At 34.2% G+C, this 25,393-nt stretch overlaps 1 protein-coding gene across 4 annotated transcripts in view; it reads left to right on the top strand.

Annotated features, from left to right (window-relative positions):
- The window catches only part of TBC1D5 (TBC1 domain family member 5), a 555,945-nt gene that overhangs the window by 283,577 nt on the left and 246,975 nt on the right, over positions 1-25,393 (top strand). For all 4 annotated transcript variants that reach the window (XM_044252521.1, XM_044252518.1, XM_044252519.1 and 1 more), the window contains 2 exons: positions 4,900-4,966; positions 24,658-24,766. In XM_044252521.1, coding sequence (XP_044108456.1) covers positions 4,900-4,966; positions 24,658-24,766 — 176 coding nt within the window. The remainder of the gene's footprint in view (positions 1-4,899; positions 4,967-24,657; positions 24,767-25,393) is intronic.

Raw genomic sequence — 25,393 nt, 5'->3', positions numbered from 1 at the left:
GCTTCACATGGAACCAATAAATATTGGTTCATCAATTTTTGATGAAAGGAAGACTGGCAATAAAGCTGTCCATTCACTTGCAAATATTTGGTTATGAGGTAGAGCCACTGACATTCTTTCATGTTTAGAAATTTTGTCATTATTCAAAAAATGTTTTTGATCATGCTACTAAACATTTTTGGAGATAAAAAATAAAGTAGTAACTTTTTTTTTTTCAAAGATTTTACTCATTCATTTGATAGAGAGATCACAAGTAGGCAGAGAGGCAGGCAGAGACAGAGGGGAAGCAGGCTCCCTGCTGAGCAGAGAGCCTGATGTGGGGCTTGATCCCAGGACCCTGAGATCACGACCTGGGCTGAAGGCAGAGGCTTAACTCACTGAGCCACCGAGGCACCCCAAGTAGTAACTTATAAATATTATGTCAAGAATTAAGTGTGGCCATTAAATCATTAGAATGTAGATAATAATAATAGATGATATGGAATATTATTAAATAGACACATTTTTTGTGTTTACTTGAGCACTGGGGATATTTAGCATACATAAATTAGTGTAGAGAGACTGTTGTCTCTCTGTTGAGATAATGTCCTTAGTGTCTACTGCCTTCATAGACAATGCTGAGTCATTATACTTTGCCTTACTATGTCAGCACTTGAATATACTTAATTTATTGATTTTTTAAAGCATTTTCTTTGGGATTTAAATCTAATAAAAAACATTTCAGTAGTAATGTTCATTTAAAAGGCTTCAGGTCTCTACACTATTTATGGCATATTAACCTATCACAATTAAATGTAGCTGTCCATAGGTTTGTTTTTAACTCAGTTTAAAGCAAATCTTTTTTCCACTCTTACTATTAAATATTCATTGCACACACTTGATGGCATTTCTGTAACAATTTATAGAGATAAGGCTTATATTTTAAATTTTGTAATACTTTCTAGAATTCATACCTAGTATGATGGGATCTTCTAAAACTTAATATTGTTGAGATGTAAACTGAGGGCCCACTTGGGTAGATGTGTTTGTTTATAGCATTACTCTGGTAGTTTTTAATCTAAAGTAGTTTAGGGGCACCTGGGTGGCTCAGTGAGTTAAAGCCTCTGCCTTTGGCTCAGGTAATGGTCCCAGGATCCTGGGATCTAGCCCTGTATTGGGCTGTGTGCTCTGCAGAGAGCCTGCTTCCTCCTCTCTCTGCCTGCTTCTCTGCCTGCTTGTGATCTCTTTCTGTCAAATAAATAAATAAAATCTTAAAAAAAAAGTAAAGTAATTTAAAATATCTGGTTCTACCTTCATGAAAGAGATGTTTGTACATAAAAAGCACTATCAAAGTCTTTTGTAAATCTTCATTTAGCATGATTTTCGACAGTGCATAGGTATTATAAATGCCCTTTGCCAAACACGACTGCAGTAAAAGTTAAAAAAGAATTTGCAATTTATCTTGTTTTGAGATCTAAGTCACCATTATATACATTATTTGCTTAATAAGTTAGATATATATGTTAGAAATTACTAATGGAAAATATATGCTCTGTCTATCCTCATTTAAAATACTTCGGCTACAGAGGTATTTTTTTCAAATCAGTCAATTTATTTTAATTGTGAGTGCTAGGAATTCATTTTACAGTTATTTACCAATGAGAAATTAGTCTGTTATGTAAATTTCACATTGTAATTGTCACAAATAATTGATGAACTATCCCTGTGAATATATGTTGCACAATATACATACACATAGCAACATACATAATATGTATGTGATTTATGTATTTATTAGAGTTTCCTCAGTAAGTATATCTAGATTATCTTATTGGTTAATTTACATTAAATACTGAAATACTTTTAAAATCACAGTTGCATTTTAAAAATTAAGTTATTTTTCAAGCAACCAAAAGGTGATCTGTTATCTTAAAGCACTTTTTAAGTATCTGTGCTGTCTGATCATTTAAAGGTCTTTGTGCAAGATTATTGTAATAACGTACAAGATTATTGTAATAACATACCTATGCTTGCGTGTGTATTTGTATGTGTGTATATGAGAGAGAGAGAGAGAGAGAGAGCGAAAGAGAAGAAGGGAAAGAGATCTGAAAGCAACCGTTACATCCTTTTTACAGTTATGGCAACTTAGTACAAGAATCAGAACAGCAACTAAAAACATCATATTAAACTCTCTTGCACCCTCTGTTGTTATTTTTGGGGAACACTACATGTATCTTTCCATGATTGTATTGGCATTAGACTTACTAAAATCCCTGATAAAATTAATACTTGGTTTATTATACTTGCTCCAAATTAGGTTCATAGTAAAGTAGCATTTATTTATAATTCTTGGTTTATGTTTCCTTCTATTACAAATATTTTTTTATTGTATAACACCTTAAGTCAAAGAGGAACCTCTCTGTCTTTGATTTCTCCTAGTTACCAGTTTCAAGCCCCTCCAAATGTTTCACACAAATGAAAATCTCTGCAGGATATACACACTGTATATACAGTTTTCCAGAATTACAAATTGTGCCTGTTCTTTTGTAAATCTTTCAATTGTCAGACAGTTTCCTTCCAAAATAAGAATCTGGAATCGTCCATACTAAAATTAAGAATTTATAACTGTTAGGAACAGATGTTTTCATAAACATTTGCTATAATTAATTTCAACTAGAGGTTTGAAGAAACAAAGCAGTTTTTCCCGCTTCAAAACTTTACTGCCTTTTCCCCATATAGCAAACTCTGAAATCTTTTCTCTAATACTATTCAGAAAAATAATTATACTCTTTATTTGGTATGTTTTTGAAAAAGAAAAACTGCTTTTTTTCCTTATTCCCATCCTTCGAAGGTTACATTTAATGTGATATGCTCATTTTGAAACACGTATAAAATGAAGAAAACCTTTGTAATATATTATGATGGCAAAACCTAGTTTAAGAAGCTGAAAGTCTCTTAATTATTTGAAGGATTTTATATTTGATCTGGTAAATATCAGCAGAAGGGAAGAAATATTCTATTGGTGAGATCTTCTGTATTTGAGTAATTATAATCTTTAGTTTTAAAGAGAAAGAAGGCTCATATTTTAAATGTATGATATAGTTACTTATTTTATGCTGATTATAGAATGTTTCACAGGAAATGTCTGCAAGCTGTTAAATAACATGTGTTGTAAGAAATTTTCATTTAGTAAGAAACAGAGTAATTTTCTTTAAATCCTTTTAGTTTATTTATTATAATACCATTTAATTTTTTAAGAAAATAAAGTATTTTCTATGAGCAATCTTATAGTATCCATGTTTTCAAAGAACTAACAAAATATGCCCAGCTAAATTGATCTTAAACATTTAAGTGGTTTTGGATAATTTTCTTCTATAAAATTTGGCAGTAGTTTTGAATGCTGTAATCCATTTTAGGATTTTTGTTTAATGGAAAAAAAAAAACAAAAAACAAAACCTGAAGTACATTTTGAAAAAAGAATAGCATGGAACACTGGGTGTGGTGCATCAACAATGCATTTTAGAACACAGAAATAAAAAAATTGAAAAGTAAGTGGACTCAGTCCAGTTCTTGTCCTCCTAAACACTTTGGCACAGCTGTAAAGATTTTGAAAAGACCCAACATTCTTGACTAATCTGTCAACTATAAAATGTGCAAAGAAAAATAGGTAGCTGTCATTAAAATTACATTTCAGCTTTCAATAACCATTTAATGAGTACCATAATTATATAAGTATGGTACCTTAAGTACTGTACTCAATAATTAAAAATAATCTCATCTTTAAAGTGAAAGCTCTGTAATTACTATTTGACTTAACCAGGACCACTGTGATGATCTCCAGTGGCACCTTAGATTGTTCAAAGTGGATTAAAAGTATAAATTAAAATGGATAAATCATTAAATTATTAAGCTTTAAATATCATAAAAATGAATATAACCTGATGTTTGATAGTTACATTACAAGAATTAGAAGTATAAAATGTAATCAGAATCTAGTCTTTTTAATTCGTTTCTAAGAATAAATGGTCTATTTAATAGTAGTATACTATGGTTTCATAAAAACTGTATTTTGAAGTATATATTTTAAAATGTAAACTACTAAAATTAAATTTCTATCAATAAGCATATATATTTTATACTGTGGCATTGGTAAGCATATTTTAAACTTCTTTAGCACATTTATTTTTATTCTATAATCTTTAAACTAATAGGTATGAATTTGTTCTAAGTTTGATACTATGAATATAACAGTTTCTTGAGTGGGATTTTTTTTTCTCTAAATGTTTGATATTACCATATGATGCTGAAATAACTTTCAATGTTGTTTTTCCATTTTTAAAGTTGCTGAACTCTTGCCCACAGTTAAAACATAAAGTTTTAGGGACAATATTAAGGTGTATGAAAAGTTCGTTGGAATGCATTCACCACCTCCGAAGCCTGCTTTCTCTTTTACCTCTGCTCACCAAATTCCTCGGCCATGGAGAGCTGGGGACTGGGAAATATCCTAGGTTCCCTGTCTGTTGCTCTCTTTTGGCTGTACCAATGGTCAGGACAGGTGACTTGGTCACTAACAAAGAGTTGCCCTTTGTTTATAAACACTAATGCATGATTAAATGGTTGATAAATTTTGGTGTTGATTATGATTCATTAAAAAATGTACTGTGCTTCATTTGTTCTGTTAGCAATTATTTTGATAGTATTTCTCTCCAATTTAGGAATGGTGGTATTTATATATTAGCATCGAAATGAATTTTTTGCATAAGGACCTCTGATTACAAGAGATATTTGGGGGTTAGGGGTAAAGGGATAATGCTTTTGGACCCAATATACTGCATAGAGCTGTCACTCAGCAGCTTTTCAACTAAAATATTCAGTTTCATAATCTTCATTATTTCAGTGTTTTTAAATTTTTTTTTCCAGGAGATTCAAATAAAAATGGAAGAAGAAGTTCTACTTTAGATTCTGATGGGACTTTTAATTCCTATAGGTAGGTGATGAATACATAGATACATATTATTATAAGACAATATACAAGATGTTATAGGATTCCAATCTTAGAATAGTAAGGAAATGTTATCTGTGCTCTAAAAATAAGTCAAATGTAAAGAATATTGTGATATGTGATTGTTCTACAGGCTGTAATGAACAGTGTAACCTTTTAGGTTCTAAAGTAAATGGCCTTACTGTAGACATCAGTTGTTAGTGTATAATTGGTATGAATGCACATGTAGTATTAAGCTCCATTATGATCCATTTTTTATTTTGTTTTTGCAGTATATCTGTTACCTTACTAAAGGCTTCCATTTGTTTAAGTTTCCTGTTAAAACAGAATATATTCCTTATGAGTGTTTAAGAGAATATGAAATGTAACCTGTGGTTACATCAAGTGCTGTTTGTTTATATCCCATTTGGTTCTTCAGCAAATGGGGCAGTTACATCTCAGTTAGTGATTTTTTTTTTAAAGGATGTGCTGGTTAAGAAAACATGTATCTTCTCTGGTATTTTGGTAATATTCTCCTTATTACTTAATTTCCTTGAGTAAATGTTTATGGATTTTGTGCTTCATAACAGGGAAACCTAGGAAGAAGAAAGATTATATTATTTCCAGTGATATTTGAATATTCATATACTTAACCAATGTAATATAAAAACTAGGTTGTTTTAAGGAAAAAAGGTTCAGATTCAATAATAATACATTTAGGCATTGTAGATAGCAGTGCAGATTCTTAAAGAAATACTTCAAGTACACTGTCCTGATGGTTAATTAGTTCCGACTCTTTTGCAGTGAGAATACAGTACACACAAGAACCACTGTACACTTGGAAACTCACTTGAATGTCAAGCTGTAACTCCTTCTTTTATGTAATAAATACGGAGTTTATGATTGGATTCTTTATATTTTTATTTGAAAACATATTGTATGTCCCTAATTGGAACTGTGTCATTTGTCTTTTCATAATCTAGGCAAGCTTTTAATATCTAGAATTGGGCCTTGTGCACAGGAAGGAAGCACTTAATAAGAATGTGGTAAATTAGAAAGTTTTTTACAATTTGTTCATGAATTCCAGAAATGAGATGGTAATTGAAACACTTGACATCTTTATTTTATATCAGTTGGGGTCTGTATAAATAATCAGTCGTTCAAGTGTCACAGATACTACAAAAGGCTTATGTTCCCATGGTGTTCTAGAAGGGTATTATCACAGCAGTAAAGCTCATATGTTGTCATTATATTTTCAGTGTACTCATCCTACCTTATAAATGTTGGAATTCTTCAAATCCTTCTTTTAGTGCTGAAGTGAATATAAAAGATAGTTAAACATTCATGATTTGGCATGTAAGTGAGGAATGTTAATATGATAATATATGTGAAATCTATGTTGTTAGTATCATTGCTAGATATAAATACAATAAAAATAGCTAAGACAAAAGGAAAATAGGAATGTATTTCAAAGGAAGGAAAATCCATATCTGTATATAGTTTGTTGGTGAGTTAAATTTTATTGTTACATTTGTAGTTTAGCTAATTATAGTAAATAATGGACATAATATAAAGTTAAGAGAAATGTGTTAATGTGAAGGCACAGTATTATCTTGTAGTTTATTTTATTCTTGAATAGTTTGAAGATTAAAATGTTTTAGTATTATTGAATGATAATTATACTTTGAAAATGAACTCCTAATGCAACTTTGCACAATAAATACTAATGTTGTTAACTAATATAATTTTAATCAATGCCTGTCAGTGTTGTAATGTTAGGATATTAATTTATTGTTGTAATTAAAAAGGCAAGATAAAAAGCTCAGGTAGTACAATATATAAAAACGAGCTTTTCATAGTTGGCAGGCCAGTGCTGTTATTAAATAGTATTATAGTATTTAAGGTGTGAAATGAATATTTTTCTACTCAGCAGGCAATAGCTCTTACAATATAATGAGCTTACTTGTGAATTTGACACTTGGGTTAAATGCAGAATTCATAGAAGCATAGCTCTGGGGTATATTTTCATATTAAGGTTAACTGATAAAACCTAGGAATTGTTGCGTGATCACTCTAAAATGCAACAGAATTGTCAGTAAAATTCCCTTTTGAAAATGAAAATTATTTTTCTGTTGCTATCATTGCTATTTTAAACGTTACATAAATTATTAGAAAAATGTGACTGTTAACCCTCAAAGCTCCTTTAGCCTACGAGTTCTCCCTTTGTCTTATTTAAACTGTTTAAGAAATCCTGACCTTTCTTCACAGTCAGATAGTTCTGGCTGCCAGCCTAGTACCATCATATTCAAGTTCTGTATACTTCTATCCAGGATAATGATTAACCTTAGTTTGTCATCTTGTAAGACAGACATTCTAATGTCTAACCTGCTTCCTCCTCACAACTCTTGTAAAGACTGATCAAATGTAGGAGATAAAGCATTTTGAAAATCCAATTGCAAACCCATTGTGTTTATTCTTTCTGGAATTAATATCTTTCATCTAAATTGGCAACTTTGTTGCTTTAGCCTTCATTTAACCCTCCAATACATGTACCCTTTTATAGTGTATGTGGAGGTTTTATTAACTATTGAATTCAGTCTTGAATTGGTCACCCAAGTCTGTACTCTTCTTCCCATTATGTGTTTGTCTTATTGTGGTCTTGGATTGTCACTTTCAAGAGGGCAGAGTCACTGATTGTTGTTGTTTTGTTTTTCATTTGTTAATAATGCCTAAATATATAGTGAGATGGTTCAGATCCTAACTCCAAATACTTGGAGACTTGGACAAGTCTTAGCCTCAGTTTCCTCACCATTAGAGTGGGGGTAAGAAGGAGGAGTTGATGGGATAGTGTCATGTGGTAAATGCTGAGTAAATAGTAGCTGCGTTTATTTTCTTGTCTGTGGCTTCATCATCATCATCATCACTGGTAACCTCCTGGTATTGAGAATTTTTTGCAGTGCCCTGATACAGAGACACTGAAAGGAAGGGAAAAAAGAATGTGTGACTTACAGGACAATATCTTTTGTCTGTTTGGAGGAAAGAAGCTAAGAACAAGCTTAACCTGAGGCTTGAAACTCTCAATCTGAAACAGTATTCCAGTTGCCTTCAAAATTTGCTACAAAAGCAAATTTGTACACATAACAATGATATAAGGAAGGTGTTTTATTCTTTGTATAAGTTTAGACGTGGATTTTTGGAATTTTGACAAATTCTGAAATACATAATTGATCAGATCCTAACACAATAGTACTATATGCCTAATGTTCATAGATTTGTTTTTCATAGGCCAGGAGGTTTTACCTGGATTTGTGTCTTTTGTGGTTTTGCTTCTTTGATTCCAATGGAGTGCAGCTGAATTTAACAACTAAGGCACCAGTATGAATATTATATGGTGCCTAGATAATAGATTAGATCTTGTTTTAGAACTTCTTGTTAAAATTCAGTTATATGTCTCCCAACTAATTTGCAGATGATGTGTTAAAATGGAAAATTTAGAAGACTTGAGAAGTTAGTATTGGTTTATGCAGTAGAACTTATGATTTTTAAAGACCAGTGTTCTCTGTCAGTTTATATGAGCCTTCTGTATTTCTTACTTAAATATTAAAACTGAGAGACCCTTGCTGGGTATGAAAGAAGAATAGTGGTTTGCCGATTAGCAGTTTGCAGTAGATGATTAAGTTAGTGACTGTAGCACAAGGCCGCATGGTAGAAGGAATATTCTTTCCCCACCACCCTCCTCCTTTCCCAAGGGCAGCTGACCTTCTCCTCTCCAAAGAGGCGAGCCCCTTGCCAGCACATATGACTACAGACTATTACATTAATCTGTTTAGCTGTAGTACCAGCTGCTTGCATGTTTTTAATTATCTTATTAGATGGTATAACAGTGACCTATGAAATAAATTGAAGGTGAACATTTTTAAACTTTCCCTTTTTTATCCTATGTTTCTAAATATCTTTATTGGTCAAATTCTACCTTTCCACAAAAGTTCATAGAAGTCTGTATGGTTTTTTAACCCGTGTAATGCTTTTTTCACATATAATGTTATGATTCCCAAAATAGAAAATAACTTCATTTTTGCCTCATTTTTGATTTAGGATATAAAGATTTAGAATTGCCTCATTTGAGATTTAGGTAGTGCTTATGTAGTAACAAATCCATGTTAAAATACATTGCTTAAATAGTCAGTTTAGTTAGAGAAGACCCAGACAAGTTATTGGCATTCATGGGGAAACCCAGAATATTGCTTAATTTTCAGACATCATCTTGGTGTGTTGTATAAATGTCATAGGATAGAAAATAAGTCATTGTAGATCATTTTTAAATAAATTTGTTTACTTAACTATGATTTTCTAGATTCTGATACGGGGTAGTAAATCATGTAGTCTACCCTAATTACTTCTACAATTTAATTTCACATGGTATCATTGCTGGGTATATTTTCCCAAGCTCTGCCATTAGGAAAAATGTATTATCTTGTGACTTTTGACAGTTGGATAATTTTCAAATAATAGTTTATAAATGAAATGTTGACTCCAGGAGACACAGTTCAAAATAGTAATAGCCAGTGGTTGTTCTGTTATAACTCATCACCAATAAACAAAGATTGTTAATAGTTAGAAACCTTGGTGGTTCATTTTTTAAAAAGGTAATGGATGCAGAAAGGATTGCAAAATACTTATGCATGTCTTTTGAATTAGTAAATCCTACAACTGGGATGGTGGGATGACTTGAGACTTGAAACATTTATGAAGACCTCAAATGTGAAGTACACGTTAGTTAAAGAACTACCCATTCTTTTTAGCTTCCTGTTTTTTCCTTTTAAGAAATAACACATTTCATATTTTAAAAGAACATTTGTTGCAGAAATAAAGGGAACTTTTCCCCCTTTATATTTTTTATTTTCTCTCTTTAAAAAAGAATAAAAAAATAAATAAAAGCCACTTGGCTGTATATTGGGTGGTATTTATAATTTCTTAATATTGATTTGAGCTTTTGAGGTTGCCTCTCTTTATCAATATTGTGTGTTCTGTACCCCATAGAGTTAAAGGCTGTTTTGAAGTTGATAAAACATTTTTAAAGAAATTATAGCTGGTTTGGCTTTTTCACTCCAAAGTAGATTCTTTTCCTGAATAATAAAAATACATTTAGTTGAACACTGTTTAGTCATTGAATAAACTTTAAGAAGTAGTCTCATAGTTTTATTATAAATATTTTTATGTGTCCTATTTATATGTAATCAGTAATTTGAGAGAATGTGGCAAATATCCTCTATCATTTACATTTATTTCTAGTATAATAACTTTTTTGTCCCATTTGTATGTAAGTGGGTCATATGTGTCTTGAAACAACCATGAAGTAGTGATTTAAAATATTAGTAGAGATCATAGAGTAAAAGCATACTTTGGATTTAATATTTAGAAATCTGGGTTCTGGTTTACACTCTTAGAGTGATAAAGGTTTGTTACTCTGTTACATTTAAGAATATGGATTCGGTATCAATTTAATTGCTGAATATTACACTTTTAGTCTGTTCAGGCTGCTATAACAGATATCACAGGCTAGGTGGCTTATAAACCACAGAAATTTATTTCTTTTAGTTCTGGAGGCTGGGAAGTCCAAGAGTAAGGTGCTGGCAGATGTGGTGTCCAGTAAAAGTCTGCTCCTGGTTCTCTATCTTTTCACAGTGCTCTCACATAGCAGTAGGGCTAGAGAGCTCTCTGAGGCACTAGTTCCATTAATGAGGGCCCAGCCCCGAACACCCATCACACTGCTTGTTGGGTTTCAACATATGAATATGGGCGAAGTGGGACATTCAGTTCACAGCATATACTAAAGATAATAGAAGCTAACCTGAATTTCCATCCCACTCTTCTACCACCCAGTAGTTTTAAGTTCCTAAGCCCTTGCCATTTTATTTTTCTAGGCTATCAGTGCTTTGTAAGTAGATGAGAAAGGTTTTTTTTTCCTGATTCTTAGATCATTGTTTTTCTCACTTTTTTTTTTTTTTTTAAGATTTGTATTTATTTATTTGAGAGAGAAGGAGCAGGGGGCAGGCAGGGGCATCTAGAGAGGGAGATGCAGACTTACGCTGAGCAGGGAGCCGGATGTGGAGCTTGATCCCAGGACCCTGAGATCATGACCTGAGTCGAAGGCAGACATTTAACTGACTGAACCACTTAGGTGCCCTGTGCTTTTCTCACTTTGTGTTGCCTATATTTTGTTGAGAATCTGTGTAACTATATGATACAGACTCTGTAAGTTTTTATAAATAATGATTCAGGAAAACAATTTGGAAAAAACATACAGATTGCAGTAAGACTGACTAAAGTTTATATCTTAGCTCTATCATCTACTGACTGTGTGACATTAGGGAAAAGAATCTGATTCCTGTTTACCTCATTTGTAAATTGGAATGTTAACAGCTCCTATATCATAGAGTTGTAGGGAGCATACCTATAAGGTGTAGAACACCTGGCCCAGTTATCTAACACATGATAAATTTCTGCATCTTTCCTTTCTCTCTTTTTTGAAATTTTGTTAAGTTTTTTTAATTTATTAAAAATATTTTGTTTATTTATTTGAGAGAGGGAGAGAGTGAGGAAGAGAGGGGACAAGAGGGGAGAGGAGCAGAGGGAGGGAGAAGCAGGCTTTCTACTGTCCAGGGAGACAACATGGGAATCGATCCCAGGACCCCAAGATCATGACCTGAGCCAAATTCAGGCACTTAACCCACTTAGCCACCCAGGTTCTCATGAAATTTCCTTTAAGTTTTAATCAACTTTTCATCTCTTTAAAAATACTCAAAAAGTATTTTTAAAATCCTCTGCAGTCCTAAACTGGCAGTAAATGAGTATTTAAGGATTAGACCTGCAGTTATCTATAAAAGATGAAATTTATAAATATCTACAGTTATCTATAGATTATATAGGAAGAATGTTTATAAAAGCCATACTTATTTAGCCTCACAATCTCAGTATCAAATTTTCTTATTTCTTGTTTTCATATTTGTTGACCTAGCATGACAACCTTTATAGATCAATGATAATTTCAGAAAGCACAAAATATGTATGTAACCATTGCATTATCCAGAAACCAAAATCAAAATAATACCTTAATTCATATCTCCATAATGAAGCCATATTTGAAAGAAGGGGGAAAAAATCACACTTGAATGATGAATATATCTTCTTGAAGTAACTTTATTATTTTTTTATGATAATGGAACTGGTCAGTGTCTATGCTTTTCTGTGATATACAACTGTCTGAACTAGTTATTGATCCAATAAGGCCCTGAAAATGTTACCTTCCATTTAACTAATTAACTGGCTTATTTGCATTTACAGTCTTACATTAACATAACCCAAACTGACTTGAGCATACATGTTAGTTTGAGTTCCTTTGCTTCAGAAGCCCCTTCAAGCCCTTTTTATTATCTGTAGCCCAGCTCTAGGGGAAAAATTTTTTTGTATTTGTTTATTTACGTAGTCAGCTGCAAGCTCCAATCATCCAAGGCTGTGTAAATGTTTATCATTGAAAAGACAGGCATACATTTGAAATATGAGGATAAGCTGCTCTGAGTCAGTCATCACTGAGAGTCCCTTCCCCTGAACACACTTCTTTTTTTTCCTGGTGTCCCCAGTTGAAATGCACCCCTGTCAGCCCCATGGGTTACTATTTGTAGTATATATTAGTACGCTGTACTTTTTTTTTTTAATAATTTATTTATTTGACAGAGAGAAATCACAACCAGGCAGAGAGGCAGGCAGAGAGGGGAGGAAGCAGGCTCCCTGCGGAGCAGAGAGTCTGATGCGGGGCTCAATCCCAGGAAACTGGGACCATGACCTGAGCCGAAGGCAGAGGCCCCAACCCACTGAGCCACCCAGGTGCCCCCATGCTGTACTTTTTAAGTAGGGTAGTGAAATGGACAATGTCAATTTAAATATTTGGTCAGTAATGTTGAAGTGTGTTACTGGATCTATGATTTGAGAAAATAATACAAAGAAGAAGAATGGTTTAAAAGTGGAAAGTTATAAATATTTTTAAACATTTTACAAATACCTTGCTTATTTACTTATGGGTGTGCTTTATAGTTATATAGTTAGCTCTATATAAGGCTTGATTACTGATTTTTGATTTGACAAAGATACAGTTTAAAGGTAGAATTTTTACAGAATATTTTAATAGAGATTGATATTCAGTATTTGTCTATTTTCCATATCAGATTACCTCAGCAGGCTCCCTGCTGAGCAAGGAACCCCCACCCCCACCCCACCCCATGCAGGGCTTAATCCCAGGATCCTGGGATCATGACTTGGGCCGAAGGCAGTCACTTAACCAACTGAGCCACCCAGGTGCCCCGTAATCCTATTTTTTCAAGTTTTTTTCTAATCCAGAGGTTTCACAAGTGTTTTTGCGACATTTGTTTTTACATATATGCAATATATACATATATTTATATATGTTTATAAAACATATACTATTTTTTTTAAAGATTTTATTTATTTATTTGACAGAGAGAAATCACAAGTAGGCAGAGAGGCAGGCAGAGAGAGAGAGGGGGAAGCAGGCTCCCTGCTGAGCAGAGAGCCCGATGTGGGACTCTATCCCAGGACTCTGAGATCATGACCTGAGCCGAAGGCAGCGGCTTAACCCACTGAGCCACCCAGGCGCCCCCATATACTATTATTTATATATAATATATATTTATATATATGGTCATATATACATAAAATATAAATATACATAAAAAACAATATAAATTTTTGTTTTATATATATATTTGTTTAAATATATATATATTTTTTTGTTGTTGTTGTTCAGGAGAGCTAACAAATCTTCACTCATCCTGCACATCTTTATTGTACACCCCTTATAGACAAGCCAGTGTGCTAAACCTCCAAGACCCAAGGATGAATAAAACATGGCCCACTCATCATCTCGGAGGGGAGACAGACATGGAAGGAACTAATGTAGATGATGACCAGTGTTCTAATGGGGACATTTTACTAAGAACTAGAGGAATACTAGATGGCGTAGTTAAATTTGAGGGGTTGTTGGGGGAATAGTGGTTACAAGGAAGGTATATCTGCTGGACATTCTAGAGGGATAAGACTTTTCTATGAGGTGAACAATATGAGTAAAGATAGTCTTCATTTTCTACTAACAATACATTCTTTTGAGGGGGGCACTGCTAAAATGGTTAGACTCAATTGCCTTTACATTTTTTAGTGACAACATTATGCCCTTAGTTATAAAAGACAGCTAAAGTGGCCCTTACAGTATGAGTATTTACATACATCTGTTTCATTCTGTTGACTTTGTTACTTTGCATGAACTAGTATTTTGATAGTATTAAAGTTTTAGATTTTAGTATATCGGAGGTGTTTGATATATTTAAATCCATGATCAAAAAATTTAACTGGGAGTTGAAAATGAGAATCTTTAAATCACGAAATTATATGAAATAGCTGATAATGATATAATTGAGAATGAATATTATGTGCTTAGAAATATGGGAAAAATCAATAAAGCAGCTATGGAATAAAAAATAGCCTGCTAATGAGAGAATATTTGAAATTTAAAAGAAGTCCTAGTATCATCTGAACATATGGACATAGTTTTCATTTCATGATTATAGATGCAATGTTCTGAGATAGTTATAGTAGTTTAGCTGGTTGACATATTTCAAGGATTTTCAAAGATTGAATTTCAAGCTATTTGTTCAGATTAGAAAAGTAATTCAGATGACAAGCCCAAGTCTCTGAACCCATTTGAAGCAAAACGGGATAGTTGAACACTATCTCTTAACTCTCATTCCAGTTTTTTAATGTGCTTCTAGGTCTTAAAGTTGCCTTGAGCAGCAGAGCTCTACTGTCATTGAACCAGGCACAGAACTCTTGTTATGTGGATTTTGTTCAGTGCACAGTAATGAGTTTATAACCTCTTAAGTAGCTACTTTTGTTTGGTTGCCCCTGACCACCTGGCCAAACTCAGAGCCTGCTTCTCTCTTTTAATATTCTGATTATATAGGTTGAACAGGGACTTTTTTTTTTTTTCTACTTGAGGGATCTCGAAGAGGGTCGAGGGAGTAGGATAAATAAAGCCAGAGTGGTCTGACTGGTGTTTTTTTTTTTTTTTTAACACTGCTGTCCTGTTGTTCCCACTGTCACCTGGACTGTTGATGGGCCCTAGAGAAGGATCCCCATTTTCCTGCCTTTATATTTCTAGGTGTCATTCCTAATCATAATATTTTAAAAAGCTCTGTAGAAAAATGAGAATTTTCTTGTGCTAATTTTCAATTTTATAGCAGCATTTCATGTGACAGTTTTATGGAAACATTTCTTTGGTTCATATAAGGATATCTGTGGTCATATAATTAAATTTTTTGTAGCATCCATTTGGGAATATCTGAATTATTGAGCATATGGATAACAGAATAAAAAAATAACAAAAGGCCTTTTATAAAGTCAGGACTAGATTTTAGTTCTCTTGAAGTAGATGAACTTTCAGATAACATAAAATTTCATCAGTGGAAAATACTTCTGCCTAAGACAGGAGTTTTATGAAACACATTTTAATTTGGACAAGGAAGTCATGAGAAAATGGTTCATCATCTACTGTGATGCAGAACAACTCTTTTTAAAAAATCAGTAATAAAAATACTACTCCCACTGGTGTTCTAGCCTACATAGGAAACACAGTGCAGACTCAAATTAGGTCTCCACACCCTGATTCCTTCATTTTAGTGTCTTCTACGAACACTTTATCCAATATTCAGAAAAGGGGTTTTTCCTTTTTTTTGTTTGAGATACAGTAGGCAGTTAAGGAAAGACCACAGAGGGGTTACACATGCCAACAGTAACGTATAGCCTCATTATGATAATGTACATTGTGGTTTTGATTCCCTCCCTGTGGGGAGAAGGCGGCCATGACAGTTCCAACAAGGACCATATAGGGCCAAACCGCACACACCACCCGCCCCCCACTGGGAGGAGGAGTCCCTTAGATGATTGGAAGCAGCCTCAGTCAGAGACCACCCTAGCTATGACCCATAACCTATGCAAACATAGAAAGGAAAGACAAAAGAAGACTCTGACCCCTGATGCAGTTGCCACCTCTGTGCCTGCCCCCTCTCCCACCTTGAGAGGATGCTTTCTCTTTAACTGCCAGTAAAGTCTTGCTTAAAGGTTTGGCTTTGAATTCTTTCTTGGCCGAACTCAAGGACTGAGGCCGTGAGGGGAATGGGATTGGCTGCTGACATTTGGATATATAGTAACATATCAGTTATTTACAAGTCAAATTTCTAATAGTTTCAACCAGCTAGAATATAACCAGAAACCTAGAAATAGGAGGAAAACATTAGAACAGGCAAAATATTTGCTTATTAAAATATGTTTAGGCACAGGAGAGCCATTCTAGTCCTTATTCCTACAGTCTTATTTCATGTTTTTTCTTAAACTAGAAAAGATTCTGATAATTTATGATGTTGAATTAGGCTAAAATATGTGACAGCTTAAAGTCTAATTTGTTGTCTTTATTTTAAAAAAGACACACTGAACAAGTGACAGAGGAGTGTAGATTTAGGATTTTAAAGAGCTAATGTATAATCATTATGCAGATTGGTAGCCAATAGCCTGATACTGACAGTCATGAGAAAAATGTCCCTAAAAACAGAATGGAAAACTCCAAAAGCAAAGCAGTGTCGAGTTATTTAATGTGAGAAATAGCCATCCATTTTCCAGATGCATACCACATCTGGACACAAATTTCTTTAAGGCTTAGTAATATTTTGATACTCTCAACATTTTTGTGTCACAAAAAAAAAATCACTTATGATGCATAAATTGGTCTTTCATTATGCTGGGTATATGAGGTATTCAAGCATGAGGTTTTTTTATACTGTGAGTTTTTTTCTTTTAAATTATAAATAGCATGAGATTTTCTGGTCACCTTTGGGTGAGGATATTTCCTTACCTTTTCAGACGCCCATGTGAAATTATTTTCTTAGGTACACTAATCCAAACAAATTATAAAGTACATAATGTCCATATTGGCTTAAAGTTTATCACATGACCCATTTATCTTCATTTGAAATTTTCATATTCTGGATATTTGAGCCAGTCTAATACAGAGTATGGTCATATTAAGTTTATGATTCAGATCTTGGATCTCATTCTTACCAGAATTAATTATTTTTGGTAACTTACAGATGCATCACTTCATCACTTAAAGATTTGCTTCCCTAGCTTTTGTGTGTATATAAGAAGAGAGGGACGAGAGGAAGCAGGGGGTAAGGGATGGTGGCAGAGACAGGGAAACCTAGGCAGGGAAAAGCAACTATAGATAGAGATAAACAATATTATATCTATATATGATCTTACTAGAACCATTTATTTAGAATTAATTATATACTGTTAGATCTCTTATGGAACCATCTTGACTTTTGTTAGCTAGTTGTATTAACTTTTAAAGCGTATCTGTCTTCTTTATCCAGTAACACTATATGGGATATATATATAGTGCATATATTTTATCTCTTGAACATTTTTTAGTTGTTACTCGAAAAATCAAATGTATCTATGAATGGTTTATTATCCTTAAAACACTTTGAGTTTTGATGTTCAGTATAGGAACCATTAGTGACATGAGACTATTTAAATTTAGTTTTATATTAAATCAGTTAAAATATGTAGTTCTTCAGTTACACTAGCCATATTTCATCTGCTTAGTAGCCACATGTGGTTAATGATTACCATATTGAACAGTTAGATATAGAACATTTCTGTTATCTGAGAAAGTTCTGTTAGGTAGCGCTAATCTACAGATTTTCAAATGAATGATGGATTCAGTTATAATTCATTCAGATCTTTTTAAGAGAAAGTATTGTTTGGAGCATACATGTATTTCTATGTGTATATATAATACCCTGTAAGTCAACCCAATCTTGAAAAACATGGTTTATGAGATTGGATTTACTTTAAATTAGGACATCAGATTTTGCTAAATAAAAGTTTGTTTCTAAATTACTGTGGAATAATTTGTCTTCAATTCTGTAAGCATTTACTTCTAAATATTGTATACATTGTAGACCGTGGCAAATTCTTATCACATTGGAAGTTAGATATCAAATCCATGCTAGTTTCACGAATAGTAAGGTAAATGTAGTGCAGTAGGGATGTGAAGAAGATGGGGGAAGTCTGCAGGAAGGTGTCTCAAAGAATTAATTCTATTAGAAACATCAGTTAACTATGGAATATCAAATATCAAAGAATTAATAATTAATTCTATTAGAAACATCAGTTAACTATGGAATATCAAATATATTCATTTCAGATGACTTCAGATCCTTCGTAGGATCCTTTCCTCACCTCAATGCTGAACCTTTGATTAGTAGTATAATGATGTTTATTATATACTTAATTTTTTATAACCTTGTGATACAGATTTTTGGAATTCCCTTTCTAAAGGTATGTTTGTTGACTTTACCTACTTAATAGGACCTTGAATTGAGAAGCTCTTAAACATTGTATTTTGAAGAGAATGATACATGTTTTTTTTTAAAGAATATTATACCTGACAGTCCAAAACTATTGCTAACTCAGTGCTTTGTGTCCTTGCGAACATTGAGGTGGAAGTTCAAAATTTCTCAATTCAGAGTTAAGTCCAAACCCAAATTAAAACATTATCGTAAATTAATTTTGATAAACCTCCACACAGTGAACTATTTGTTGCCTTTGTTTCAATGGAGCCTCATCAGATGAGAATATATTTCACCTAGACATAGAAGGAAATCCATTTTAAGCTTGTAAGTAATTGCGCATTCTGTCTTTATATTTATTTATATATGTATAAGTAATATGCCCTGATGTTTCATTATGGAGGGAAAAAAAAGCTTTAAATAAAAGTAAGTTTTTAAAAATTCCTGATACAGGAAGCAAAAAAGCCAGTACAGTTTCTAATTGCCTTTTAGAGTCTCTGAGTTCCCTCATTACCTGTGATTTAAGCTAAAAATGAGGTAATTATAGATAACATCAGTGTTTATCTGGTTGATCTTGGCACCTGCAGTCCTAGTGTTGTAGCTTACCCATATCTGGTGCCACACTTTACAGTCTGATGCTGACATACCTAATTTACACTTCTCATATTTCCATTGATTTTTAAGTTAGATGTTCCTTGTTGTATTTGAATAGTATTTTCAAAATCGTTCCTTTAAAATGGTATAAAAGTATATACTCTTCCACTTGGAATAGTGGATTTATGGTACAGTCCTTTCATTAGTAGAAGTCTTTCACTAATGTATTTCTATACAAATTTAAATTTTATTATGTCCTTTTATCTCTGTATTTGGTAAAGCAGTTATGGTCACTAATATGGCAATCTTTTTTCAAATATTGGTGTGCACTTCAGTATCATCAAATTGCATAAACCTTTTTGCATCAGATTCAGTTTTCTTACTTTGTGCTTTTTTACTTTCAAATATTCTACACATCTAACTGTGATCTTATTTTGCATGAAGATCACCTTTATTTTGCCCTGGCCTTTAGTGCTACTATGTCTAGTCAAATCTCAAAAAATGAGATGATCAAGAGCTAGCTGAGCTTGTAAACTACAGGATCATCTCTGCAGAGCTTCACCATACCACCCCCTCACCAAACTTCCCTCTTTGATCTTCCTTCTCTGTTGGACCTGTTGAACATCCCCGGTGATAACCCATTCCCCATTCCCTGCATTCTGTATCAGTGAAAACCAGAGTAGTTCCTCTTAACCAAGTATTGAAGATCCTGAGTACTAGACTGTATGTAGTCTCTGAATTGTTTTCAATAATTGTAGTTGTTTGGGTTTCTTCTTAGCCCCATAAAGACATTGCTGCTTGCTCAGGTAATGCCCCAGGATGGAGTAGAAACCATCTTATAAAATATACAGTATAAACTTATTTTCTTTAATTTGTCATCATTTAGGACAATTCAGAAATTTTCTAGTACAGAACTGCCACATAATCAAGTAATTTATGCATTATTTAGGTTACAAAAGTATTTAAACAATTACATTTAGAAGGTGCTAACTAGTTTTATACTAATTCTATGTGTGTATCTTAGGAAATACTACATTAAAATATGTAATTAGAAATAGAGATCTCCTTATGATCATCAGCTGTATTTATTCACTGAGTATTCTGGTTGATTTCCATGTCAAAAAAAAAAAAACAAAAAACAAAACACAAAAACATTGCCAAGTGGATTAGCTACGTAAACAGATATTCTTGGAGGGGAGACCTCAATTGCTGCTGCAAAAGTTGATTTCATTTATTGAGAAATGACTGCAATACTCATGGCCAACACTTTTAATCAGTCACAGTATTCTTTTCTAAGGAGCACATGGTAGCTTCAGAATCCTTTTTCACACAATGCTTCTAGGGCAGTCACTAAGGCCTGAGAAGAAAACCAGTTTCTGCCTTTCTGTGCCTGGATGCTGGTTGTTTTTAGGGACCCAGTGCCTGCAGGGCATAGTGGTTGTCACTAGATGGCACTAGTGCTTTGTCAAGAAACTCCTTAAGGCCCATGCATCTCTCTAATCTGTTCCATTTGAGGAACCTACCTAAATACCCCAGGTTTTTGTTTTTGTTTTTAAAGATTTATTTATTTATTTGACAGAGAGAGATCACAAGCAGGCAGAGAGGCAGGCAGAGAGAGAAAGAGAGAGAGGAGGAAGCAGGCTCCCTGCTGAGCAGAGAGCCCGATGGGGACTCGATCCCAGGACCCTGAGATCATGACCTGAGCCGAAGGCAGCAGCTCAACCCACTGAGCCACCCCGGCGCCCAATACCCCAGGTTTTTAACCACTCACAGCAGCTGTTGACTTACTTCCTCAGTCCAACTGGTGAAAACTTACCTCTGTACCCTTGGACTTAATGTTCAAAAACTAGAAATCTAAGGGAGAAAATATAAGGTCATGTTCTTGTCTTGCCTTGTTTCTAGAGGCCATTTTTGTCCCTTGATGGCTGCAGTATCGCATTTCCCTTTTAGTGTTGTTTCCACAAAGATGCTTCTCCTAATTCTCTTTTTTTTCCCCATCTTATTAAATTTTTCTGAGTCTTAGTTTCCTCATTGATAAAGAAGCGTTAAAAATACACACCCTAGGAGAGTTGTTGTAAAGGTTAAAAGTGATTTACTTAAAGTATTGTTGGTTTTTTTTTTAAGATTTTATTTATTTAGTTGAGAGAGACAGAGACAGAGCAGAAGCAGGGAGGAGAGGGAGAAGCAGGCTCCCCACTGAGGAAGGAGCCCTATGTGGGACTCAGTCCCAGGACCCTGGGATCATGACCTGAGCTGAAGGCAGATGCTTAAGGAACTGAGCCACCCAGGCTCCTGCTACTAAAATATTGTATTTTTAAATATATATCAATTTTTTTTTAGCATTTCAGTAGCATCATTGCCAGATTTTGACTGTTACAGGCATATTATTTGCTTTTTTAAAAAATATAAGACAAAGTTTAGAGACTACCTTTCCTTTACTTTTGTAAAGCTGAAAAATTCCGCCACTGACTCATCAATAACTTAGTATTCTTTGCCCATGTCCTGTTCTAAGTTCAGTAGTAGGTCCCCATTTGTATTTATGATTGTAAAAAAACTTTAATTATGGTTCAGCTCCCCTCGAAGGGCTAAAGTGTTCAAAATTTTGTCCTCTGTATACTGTTAAAGGTCTGACAGCCCAGCTCTTGGAGTAGCATTTGAGTGCCCATGGGGCTACTATTATTTTCTACACTCGGTTTTCACATGTAGGTATAAAACTAGTTCTCCCTTCTCTGTACTACCAGAGTGCTTGTCCTTTACCTGATTAATACTAGTTTAGAGATCCCTCAACCTCCTTAGCTTCATGCTTTCTCTAATCTCTCTGAGTGCTGAGCACATAGTAGGCACTGTCACTTGTGTTTACTCTGTGTCACTGTTCATTAATGAAACACGGTGTCATAGAAGAGCAAGACAATGAATTATCTTGCGGCCTTCGTGTTCCTCCGTTGTTAAGGCTCTTCATCAGTTTGAGGCGTTCAGCCTTAATTGGAACTCTGAGTACCCTGAATAAATTGAGATGATTGTGAATTCCAAAGATAATGTTTCCATTTCACATGTCCCAGTCTCCTGTTCTCTCTGCCGACACTGTAATCAAGGCCCAGGGTCTTATTTAAGCTAACAAATAATTATCCTTCATTACATAAGTAGTATGTAACTTGACCTTAAAAGGCTGTGTAACTTGACAAGATGGCAATGAATCTAGCCACCAGCTGTGTCTACCTTCACACTGTCCCTGTCCCTGTGAATAGGAGCTGATTTTGGAAGAGGCTGGGGGAGTCCTTGCCTCACACTTCCCTCTCTTATCTGGAATGTATCGGTGATTTCAGGCCATGGAACTGCATGGTCTTGCACAAATTTTGATTCCTTGTGGGTTCAGATTCCATTTAAAATCTGCAGTTTTTGCTTGCAGACCACAAGCTATTTAGACATACTTAACATTTTCTGAGATGTACTCATTGCTTATCTCATCTTTGAGTACTGCTAAAACTGGGTAAAAACAAAACCTGAATATGAGATGTGAATAATATATGTGAGATTGTTGGGAAATGGATAATGTATTTAAAATATTATTGGTAACACAAATGGACTAATAGCATTTTACAAAAAAAACATTTCTTTGAGCTTGGAGGGGCTAGGGATTACTTAAACATGACAACAGTGGAAAAAGCATCAGGAGAAAATAATGTTCAATTTAAATTAATATACACATTAAAAAGCTTCACTGTGTTGAAAACCAAGGTATTGGGTTAAAAAGTATATGTGTGTGGCAGACAAAGGTGTGATGTTTTTAATGTATGAAAAACTCCTCCTTTGGACCAATAATAAGGCACAGTAAAATAAAAGTAATACTATAATTAGTATTAACAATAATACTAATTTTAAAAAATATTCTGATATACTAGACATGCTTCTGAGGACTTGTCATGTATTTTAATCCTCACAATAATTCTTTGAGGTAGATGCTGTTATTTCATTTTACAGATGAGGAAACAGAGGCACAGGGACATTAAGTAACTTGCCCAAGCTTGCACAGCTAGTAAGTAGCTAGTAAATTGTGTACTGTTTCTGTGAAGGCATGACTGTCTTTTTATCACAGGAGTGTGGTTCTGCTGTCCATTCTCTTAACCACTATCCTGTGATGCTTAAAATAGGCAAAGGACAAGAAGGGATGTTTTTAAAAAAGAAGTAATAAAATGACTCAAAAGAATGAAAAATTTTCACTTTCACTAATGACATAAATGCAAATTAAAATAAAAATGAAGTATTATTTTCTCTTATGAATGGAGTGTTGAGAGTAAGAAATTTTCATGAAGTGGTGTTAGGAGTGGACTAGCTCACTAAGGGGCTGGAGTGCTTGTCTCGTGCGGCATACCTTGCCACCCAGCCCCTCCTGGCAGAAGGCTTCGGGGTGGGTGCTCTAGGGCCGAGCTGGAAGTTCTCCTGCTTGTGTCATTCAGGAATGTGCCATTGCCGGGGTCACTCTTCTGAAAACTCTGTGGAGATGATATTCCACAGTCGGGTGTTTTAGTAGTTGGTTGTATTACTGGCTTTAAGATAACATGATGTGCGAGGCTGTCCTTTCTCAAATTGAGTCAGGTCCGATCAGTGAGAACTGCTGCCGTGTATCTACATGGAGGACAGTTGAGGGTTTTAAAGGCTTTCTTTTGAGGAAGTCTCTCTGAAGAGATTGCCAGGGTTTCAGCCTTGATGATAAGCGTATTACGGCATTAGGAAATCAGAAATTTCACAAAGCTGTGTTCAGTAGCCTCAATTGTTGACAAATGATTCTTGATGTTTAGTTTGGTACAAGATGCAGGGAATATAGGTCTACTTCCTTTATTCAAACTCAGTAAATGGTTTGGGACAATTAATTTCCAATTGTTTCCCAGTAGAGCAGATTTACTTGTATATTAATGAGGCACAGGTGTTAGGCCCCTGGTGTCTGTGTGCCTGGGAGGCATATTTCAGTTGTTTATCTACTCAGCCATAGGTACTGCAAGGTACTCAAGCTTGCCTTTAACAGTTTTTACAGTGAGGCTTTTTAATTTTTTGATTTTTTTTCAAATTTGCCTGCACCTGTTAAAATTTTAAAACTGATCATGTAGAAAGAAGTTGCAGAGATTTCAATAGTAAATTGCACTGGAAGTTAAAGAAAGTAGTCTTCTATTATATTTAACTCCCCAGCCTGACACTAAAGAGAAACGGATTCATTTAAACAGATATTTCATGTGAGAAGCCAATGTAATCAACAGTACCCTTTTTGTTGTGTATTTTTGGAGCAGGTATGTCTTTGTCAGTGGGTAAAGCAGTCATATATTTATATTAATATTCATTTTTTTCTTGTTGCACTGAACTGCGCTACCAGCATTTTAGAGGAAATGGAATAGCCTCCATAGACATTATGAATTTCAGTAGCTGGCATAATTATAGCGATCTACATATTCATTAAATCTAAGAAGAACTGTGTCCAAAAAGACAGCCATGCGTTCAGAAACAGTACACAACTAAATATATATGTTTTAAAAGTTGCATTTCTTAGACTTATTTAAAATTAATTTCCTGTAGCATTCCTCTCCAAGCAGAGAATTTTAACAAAAGGATCTCTATACTTTGGTTTCTTACATGTAGGAAAGAATGGGAAGAACTATTTGTAAACAATAATTACTTGGCAACAATAAGGCAGAAGGGGATTAATGGGCAGCTGAGAAGCAGCAGGTTCCGCAGCATTTGCTGGAAGGTAAGAAGAAAATATTTATTTACAGTTTGTGGTTGCAGTATATCAACACATTACCTGATGCCCTGAGAGATTACCCATGCAGGGGATCACTGAATTTTCCAGGAGACTTCACTCTCGATTTTTTGGCCATCCAAGTTAATCTTTCATAGGACATTTACTAATAAGGTTGAACCACCTTAGTCCCAAGTAACTGGTGATGTTAAAGGAGTCATTTGAAATAGCTGTTCTTTGATCTCATTTGATGGAGCAGAATTCGAAGCAACTCCTTTACATCCCTCAGAGGCTTCTGCAGAAATCCTTGAAGCTGGGCAGGAGCAGAGGGGGATTTTCTTCTAGCTTCCCACTGTATCAAGTGCAGCCATTTAGTCACCCCCGCTTTTTGCTTCAGAAACAGCAGATGGAAATGATTTTTCATATGTACATATATATATACATGTACATATATGTATATACATATGTATATGTACACACACACATATATATATTTTTTTAAACTGGAAACATAAAGTGAAGGGCAGCAGGAAAGAGAAGTAGAAGAAAATTAGATCAGTTTTCTAAGAGAAAGGGCCATTGATTACCAAAACTAGTAATAATTTACAGTTATCTTTTCTAATTGCCTGGAAATAT

Source organism: Neovison vison, chromosome 6 (genome assembly GCF_020171115.1).
Source record: "Neovison vison isolate M4711 chromosome 6, ASM_NN_V1, whole genome shotgun sequence".
NCBI classification, from domain to species: Eukaryota; Metazoa; Chordata; class Mammalia; order Carnivora; family Mustelidae; genus Neogale; species Neogale vison.
The sequence above is the reverse complement of the archived record's forward strand: the minus strand, read 5'-3'. Positions and strand labels throughout refer to the sequence as shown.